The sequence below is a fragment of the Montipora foliosa genome, chromosome 6, assembly GCF_036669935.1.
Source record: "Montipora foliosa isolate CH-2021 chromosome 6, ASM3666993v2, whole genome shotgun sequence".
Classification (NCBI taxonomy): Eukaryota; Metazoa; Cnidaria; class Anthozoa; order Scleractinia; family Acroporidae; genus Montipora; species Montipora foliosa.
Window position 1 is genome coordinate 36,443,530 of NC_090874.1, and position 8,698 is coordinate 36,452,227.

The 8,698-nt window shown below is 42.0% G+C and overlaps 1 protein-coding gene across 1 annotated transcript in view; it reads right to left on the reverse strand.

Moving 5' to 3' along the window:
• LOC138009032 (potassium channel subfamily K member 15-like) overlaps nucleotides 1–1,374 on the reverse strand; it is a 2,001-nt gene extending 627 nt beyond the window's left edge. Inside the window, exons 1-2 of the mRNA XM_068856323.1 lie at nucleotides 907–1,374; nucleotides 1–373 (exon numbers count right to left, since the gene is read on the reverse strand). The exon at nucleotides 1–373 is cut by the window's left edge and continues 627 nt beyond it. Of these exons, the coding sequence (XP_068712424.1) occupies nucleotides 1–373; nucleotides 907–1,195 (662 nt within the window). The 5' untranslated portion in view covers nucleotides 1,196–1,374. The remainder of the gene's footprint in view (nucleotides 374–906) is intronic.
• Between the last annotated feature and the right edge of the window lie 7,324 nt (nucleotides 1,375–8,698).

The window sequence follows — 8,698 nt, forward strand, 5'->3', positions numbered from 1 at the left end:
GGTAAAGGCGGGAAATGAGGCGACTTCACCTTTAAAGGAACATAGTCCCCATAACCGATTGTGGTCAATGTTATAAACCACATGTAAAACCCTTCCAAAAAGGTCAAATTCTCCAACGTCTCCAGAAAACCACACGTAAAGAGTAGTGCCACCATCAATATAAACAAGAGCACAGCACTTTTTATTTGAACTCCTTTAGGTTCCTGTCTCTTAAAGATCTTTTTCTCGAACATCGTAAGTATTACCTTGACCAGTTTTGCGATTATTTCTCCAACAGACTTGAAAGCGATTATTGTTAAAGGAATTCCAATTAGAGAAACGACCATACAAAGTATTTTTCCACCAGGAGTTTGAGGAGTAAGGTATCCAAATCCTGATAAAATGTAAAACGTATAATAACAATCACATTATTAGTATATTCAAGAGCATATTCCTTCTCGAGTGCTTTTCTAATTGGACAGACTACAAAGCAAGCAAAGCAAAGTCAAATCAAATTATAATGTTGTTTATGAGGGGAAAATTGTCGTGGCCAAAGAAAACTCTCTCCGAGCAAACTTGAGAACGAACAAAATCGACCACATGTTTGTGGCATCGAACGTCAGAGAATCAATCCCGAGCCACCTTGATGGAACACAAGTTCTGTCACCATCGTGATTGCACTAACCCTTCTTCCCTACAGAAGAAGTGAGTAGAACTGAATAAGACGGGTTTGGTTTCTAAAAAAACTAGAGCTGAATCGGTGAATAAGTGAGTGAGTGAGTGAGTGAGTGAGTGAAACACAAAATTTAGGTATCAAACAAGTTGATAGAGCTCGAGCAACTCTTGATGTTTAACGGTGTAAAGTTGGTACAGATATAATGACTACTGTGTTGAGATTTGGAAGCTGACGTTTTCATTCTTGCTTACCTATAGTCGTAAAGGTTTGAAAAACAAAATCCAAGGCGATGTAAAAGGTCCACTTTAGTTTGGGTTCTGTCAAAGCCTCATGCGCCACTCTGGAAAAGTCATTAAATTCTTCAACCGACATGTTGTATTTAGTTGCCATAGAATTGTAAAGAGAGATTAGTAAATTATATTTCTCTTTAGCGCCACCTTTTTCCGTGTATTCCAAGAAAACGAAGAGCCAGGCGCTACACACTCCCCACAGAAACATGCAAAAAGTTCGGAAGGCAACTTTTTTTAAAAGCACTTTCATCTTCAACTCTTTGCACCTGCAGTGGTCATTGAACAATCAATCTTCTTTCCCCAGCTAGCTCCTTCTTCGTATAAAATCACCTCTTATAATCAACTAAGGCAAATTTAGAGTAGGAAATATCGTCGAGAAAACGCTGTTGATACAGAGGCTAATTCCAAAATTCGCTACACCTCAGCAAAAAGTAACTGACAACAAAGAAGCTAATTATTCAAGTACAATATGGCTGACACCTGGTGTTTTCAGTTTTGTTCCAAAATGTATACACAGTTTTGAAGTGATAATCACTCGTGCCTACTGGTTTGAATGTCTGTTGGAAAATATCTCACCTTAGTCACGAGATAAAAAAAGCGTTTCATAATAAGACGTCTAGTTTTCTTTTTGTCATCACTAATTTAAAAATTGAAGAAAAGTAACTTCATACCAGTTTTTAAGTAGAGAGAGGGTTTGTCGTGAAGTGAATTTCTTTTTCATGTTTACTAAGGTAACAAGGTGTCTTCAGCTGTCTTTTGGTGGTTTCTGCATCTCCTATTCACACTACCCAGCTTCATAATTATCAAAAAACATCACGTTGTGACCAATAAACAAATTCGCGCAAATAAAAGACCAAAATTTAATTATCTTCATGGGATGTTTGTATTGCCACAAAAACGTGTCCCAGTGTCTTGAAAAACTGTAGCGGACCTGGCAAGCGCTAGGGTAACTAGGAAGAGGCGATGACAAAAGGAATTGACACCAATACGTATATGAATAAAAGAAAGAATTTGCATGTGGTTGGTGCACTAAACCCCCAAACTGCGGGCCTAATTTTGTCACTTTGTTGTTTTTTCTACACTTTCTCTCTTCACCACGGTGTGTAGAAGGGGTAGCAGCGACATCATCATGACTAACTATGGGTACTTACTACGACGGACTAGCATCCCGTCCAAAGGGGAGTATCAATACTCTCAGCAGCTTCATGGTACTGAAGCCGGGATACGCTTTGGCCGTGTAAGCCTTCAGTGGTTAGTGTGCGACTTTGTTGTTGAAATCTAACTTACCATAAATTCAAGACACAAACGACCTCAGGAAATTGTTACATGGAAAGAAAAGATCACTGCTCCTCCGCCTGAATCAAGAACTAAAAGCCAACAAAGCAATCAAATGGTTTGTTGGCTTACTACAGTAATACCCCGAGATTTCTACCATTAAGACGCGCGCGTCAAGCTTATTACGTAAAACCTCTCGCGTATACAATAGTCACGAGAGCCAAACAAGGAAAAACCTAAAGATAAAAAAAAAACATGGCGTCTCTGCTAAAGTTTTTCCCCGATGTTTTTGCGCTTTTCGAGAAACAATTTAGGGATTTTTTTTTTGGGTAATGCACAAACAGTTAACACAAATTGTCCAGTTACAGTGAACTTTAACTTCGGGTAAACTTCGGAAAATGGCGAGAGATTACCAGAAAGATAAATCTGTAATTTAACTTGGAGTTGATTGTTGATAAAACTCTTGTTACTAATGTTACTAAATTTGCAAATGCAAATAACGAAGCCCTATTGTCCGAAACGGAAAATACCATAATACTCTTTGTTTTTTCACCCCAAATTTTGAATAAGCATTGTTTTTGTTTTCTCTTGGGACCATTGTAAGTCCCAAAAGAAACTGGAAACAATACTTATTTAGAATTTGGGTGGACCTACAGAGTATTATGGTATTTTCCGTTTCGGACAATTATGGAATAAAAAAAGGATACAGGTTATTTAGGGAAGAGATGCTACAAATGTGACGCGACAGGACACACTCAGGATGACAAGCGATGTCCCGCCAGAGACAAAGAATGCCGGAAATACCACAAGGTAGGCCATTTTGCAAAGTGCTGTAAAACTAAAAAGGCGAAAGATCCAAATGGTAAGAAGCCTAGGCGAAAGAAGCCAAGAGGGCCAAGAGATACCAAACGATCAGTAAATCAGATTGGCTCTGAGGATTGTCCAGATAGTGAGTACGCGTTTACCGTTGTTGATGGGAAACAGCCTATGGTCCAGGTGAATGTTGGTGGCGTACCCAATGTTGCCATGATTGTCAACTCGGGGGCTAGCTGTAATGTGATTGACCGCAAGTTGGGGGAAGAGTTAAAGCAGAATAAAGTGAAGTGTGTGTCTATGAAATCCAATAAGAAACTGTACCCATACGGAAGTACTGAACCGTTGTTTTGGTTGTTTTGTTGCAACAGTAACTGTACGAAATGTTATTGTAGAAGCAGAGTTTATCGTTATCGAAGGAAAAGGCCAAGCATTACTAGGAAGAGAGACAGCTACACAACTGAATGTCTTGTGCCTTGGAGAGGAGGTTTGAGTTAATGTTTTGAAAGAGGAAGATATCTTTGACAAGTACAAATCATGTTTCGAGGGGCTGGGAAAATTGAAGGATTTTCAGCTGGATATTCCCATCGATCAGAATGTTAAGCCAGTTGCACAGCCTATGCGTCGTGTGCCGTTCAGTATGAGGGACAAGTTAGAACAGAAACTTAATGAGCTTGTAGATCTTGATGTAATTGAGAGAGCAGAGGGTCCGACACCCTGGATTTCACCTGTAGTTGTTGTGCCTAAACCAAATGGCGACATCCGTCTCTGTGTTGACATGAGACAGGCTAATGGTGCTATTGCACGCGAACGACACCCCATCCCGACATTCGATGAAGTTCTTCATGACCTACCTGAACGGTAGTATTGTGTTAAGTAAACTTGACATCAAGTGGGCATTTCATCAAGTGGAATTGATTGAGGCTTCCAGACCGATTACCACGTTTGTGACTCACAAAGGACTTTTCAGGTACAAAAGACTGATGTTTAGAGTCAGCTGTGCACATGAAATGTATCAGAGAGTAATTCAGCAAGTCTTAGAAGGCTGTGTTGGTGTGAGAAACATAAATGATGACATTATTGTGCATGGTCAAACAACTGAAGAGCATGACAAGCGACTTGAAGAGGCCATGGAGAGAATCCAAAACAGAGGCCTAACGCTGAACAAAGGGAAGTGCACATTTTACATGTCTGAGCTTGAGTTTATGGGTCACTTACTTTCCGCACGAGGGATAGGGCCATCCCAAGCGAAATTTGAAGCACTCTCAGAAACCAGATAACCAGAGTCAGCAGCAGACGTACGTAGCTTCTTAGGTCTAGTGAACTTCTGTGCGAGGTTCATCCCTGATCTCACAAGAAAAGATGTTCATTTCTCCTGGGGAAAAGAACAAGAAGTAGCGTTTAATGAGCTAAAGAAGAGGTTAGCCAAAACAGAAACCTTGGGTTACTTTGACAGTGCCGCAAAAGCCCGTGTCATAACTGACGCCAGCCCAGTTGGACTTGGTGCTATCCTAGTACAAGAACAAAATAGTGAAGAAAGAGTGATTTGCTATGCCAGCAGGAGCTTGACCGATGTGGAGAAACGTTATTCACAGACCGAGAAAGAGGCCTTGGAGATCGTGTGGGCATGTGAAAGGCTACACATGTCCTTGTATGGAACTGATTTTGAAATCTTGACAGATCACAAGCCCCTACAGTTTATCTACTCGAAGAAGTCACAACCCAGTGCGAGAGTCAATCGTTGGATGTTGAGACTCCAACCCTATGGTTTTACTGTCAGACACATACCTGGGAAAGAAAACATTGCAGAGACTTAGTTCTGAAGCAGAAGAGTATGTCAGATTCGTTGCGGAAAATTCAATTCCTCAAGCCCTGTCTACCCGAGAGATCGAGCGTGCCTGATCAGATGCAGACAAGGAACTGTCAAACGTAAGAAAATGTGTGCAAAAACGCACACGTGCAAAAGCAGAACTTATGACGCCATCTCTGCCGTCAGGAGACCATATCCTTGTAGTTGTTGACTACTACAGTCGCTATATGGAAGTAGAAGTCTTGAGGTCTACAACTGCTGACAATGTCATTGCAAGTCTGAGGAAGATATTCCTTACCCATGGACTGCCCGTTAGTATCACTACTGACAATGGACCGCAGTTCATAAGTGACCGGTGACTCAGTTGGTTGAGCACCGGGCTGTCACGCGGGAGGTCGTGAGTTCAACTCCGGCCGGACCAACACTCAGGGTCTTTAAATAACTGAGGAGAAAGTGCTGCCTTTGTAATTACATCTGCAAATGGTTAGACTCTCTAGTCTTCTCGGATAAGGACGATAAGCCGGAGGTCCCGTCTCACAACCCTTCAATGTTCATAATCCTGTGGGACGTAAAAGAACCCGCACACTTGTCGCAAAGAGTAGGGCATGTCGTTCCCGGTGTTGTGGTCTGTCTTCTGTGGTGGGTAAATGCTCGGAGATATTAACTACACCAAGCTACTCTAAAAATCCGAGGGTACATAAAGATGTATGATATGATATGATATGATATATGAAGAATGCTGTAAATTTGTTAAAGAAGAACGCATTGGACACAGACGAGTGACTCCGCTTTGGCCTCAGGCCAACGGAGAAGTAGAAAGACAGAACTGCTCCCCACTGAAGAGAATAAAGATTGCACAAACAGAGAAGAGAAATTGGAAAGAACAACTTGGCTCTTTCCGAATAATGTACAGAACGACTCACAGCACAACTGGAGTAAGCCCTGCAGAACTCCTGTTCCGCAGAAAGTTGCGAACCCGTATACCAGGGATTGAAGAATTCCCAGTGGATGACCAAGAAGTACGTGATAGAGACAATGAAACCAAGGAGAAAGGAAAGCTGTATGCTGATGAGAAACGCTGTGCCCGCAAAAGTGATGTGACAGAAGGTGACACGGTATTGTTAAGACAGGAGCGGAAAAACAAGTTGACGCCAACTTTCAGACCGGAACCATACCGTGTACTGGACAATTCAGGCAACAGTGTAGTGGTGGAATCGCCTGATGGTGTCCAGTATAAGAGAAATTCTACCCACGTAAAGAAATTCCTTGAGCGGAGTAATGCGCCTGAATGCAAGACGTCTTAAATCACCTCCTATCTCAAATATCTCTGTTCATCGAGGAAAATGTTCCATAAAAACTTCAAATCGTGATGTTCCTTTCGAAAATTCATCTTGTGGACAGCCAGATAAATAAAGTTCACTCACCCACTATTTTCTGCATTGTCCTGAGTGATTTGATGGGGTTTTGGGACGCTTCAATTTCCCTTTCAGTCCCGACGCGTCGTAACATACATGTACAATTATAAATAGACAAGACGTGCAACTTCCAAGACTGCTCACGGCCGATTGCTTCCAGAATTTAGCCGAATTCTCCCACTTTCAAAGGTCGCTCGCCTCCCAGCCTTGAGCACGTAAAAAAACGATAATTTTGCTAACATCGTGCCAAAAATGAACGTATTTACATGGCTCTGAAACCTCAAAATCGTGCTCGACTTTCAAGCTTCGCTCAAGTTTTATCTATCGTTAGATGATTCGGACAGGACTGAGCCTTGACTGAGCCATCATTGGGATTTGATCAAATCAAATTAACCAATCAAAAAGCACACACTTGGGGTAAATATGTGCTATTTTGATTGGTTACAATTCCAATGATGGCTCAGTCCTGTCCGCATAATCTAACGATAGAAACAACCTGAGCTAAGCTTGAAATTCGAGCAGGATTTTGAGGTTTCAGAGCTGGTAATAGGGAGCTTAAGCAACGACAACGGCGACCGCAACGAGAACGTCATCTCAAAATATAAATTTGCGTTATTTTAATCGCTTCGTGACTATTTCAACGTTTTTAATATGACAAGGGTGTAGTGATTCCTCAAAGATGACACGAGTCGGAACGGCACTCCATTTTAGGAGAGAAAATGAAAATTCACGCTAAAATGCTGACGTTCTTCATAAAACCAAAAATTTGGCTATTTCACGTTGTTGTTTTGCTGACGACGGCAACGAAATGGACAAAAGTGAAAAACGCACGTGCAGGGCGTGCGAAGCTATTGTTTTTAACCACTAAATATGCAAATTCGTGACGTTCTCGTTGCCGTCGCCGTTATGGTTGCTTAAGCTCCCTAGTGAGTCCAGTATTGTTTAATTCAGCAAAAACAATGGTCCTCACCACCTCAAACAATGGCAAGTGCAAGCGAAAACTATCAAAATGCCGAATTTTGTATTACGCGAATACTGTGGCGACCAGACAGCTCTTGCTTCTCTCTGGTGATGTGGAAACCAATCCTGGATGGCAAGGCGCGATTGACCGGGATGGAGACTATCTACAGGACTTTGCAAGAACTTCTAACCAGGGATGAAACGTGAGTGTTGCACACATTAATATTCGTAGCCTTAGAAATAAGGTCGACGAGGTTAAAGTGTTGCTGCATGTATGCCAGTTTGACATTCTTGCAATTACGGAAACCCTCTTGGATCGAAAAATTTCCAACAGTCAGCTCAAAATTGACAACTATAAGATTATCCGAAGGGACAGAGATGCTAATACCATCGGCGGTGGATGTTTGTTCTACATCGCCAGCCAGATATGCTCAACTCGGCTAAGATCCCTAGAATCATCCGATATCGAGGCGATATGGCTTAAGATCATGCCGCAATGTGGTTATTATCGGCGATTTAAACTGTGATAGCGCTCGTTCGACTGACCGTTCAATTACCTAAATTTCTGGCCAAAAATTACAGAATTTGCTTCTTCAATTCGACTACATGGTTACAAGCCTACCAGGGTAACTAAAGATACGTCAACTTTGATTGACCTGGTAATAAGTAGCAATCGTAATCTGATCAAAAATACCAGAACAGACGAGCTTGGAATCTCAGATCACATGCTTGTACATAATGCCCGTTCTTACAAAAATTTTGACCAGGCCAAATTTTCTAAGGACATCGCGGAGGCCCCTTGGTCCGTATGCGAAGTATTCGACGATCTGGATGATTGTTAGTGGGTGTGGAAACACATCTTTGGTGAAATATGTAACAAGCATGCGCCCTTCCGCGAGATCAAGGTTAGACGCCAGTCCTTGCCTTGGATTTCTCCAAAAATACGTTACAAAACTCTTCTTAAAGCAAGAATGTCAAACAATCAAGAGCTGTGGACAGAATATCGCTCTTTAAGAAACAGGGTTACGCATGAAGTCAGAGTTGCTAAAGGCAGGTTCTACGTGGATCTATTTGACGAAGTAAAAGACTGGAAGTCATATTGGAACTTGGTTAAAAAAGCTGCTTACGGGTCAGCGTCACAGCCAATACTCGGTTTAAAGACATCAGACGGGTCAATGGAAACATCTGACTACAAGAAAGCCCAGATCCTAAATGAACACTCTTCTACTGTAGGTGAAAAGTTGGCAAGCGATCTTCCCGTTTTTAGACAAGTGAATAACAATACTTACATCAACCGCGTTACTCCCACAGGGGTGGTCCATGGACCAGGTCCATGAAGGGGTCCATGGACCGGGTCCACAGGGGTGGTCTATGTTTTGTATACGCCCGGCTGCGAGAGTGCCTGACGTCACGTTATTTTGAGACAGTTGCAACGGCCTATTCAACTGATCGAGGAAAATGTTCCATAAAAACTTCAAAT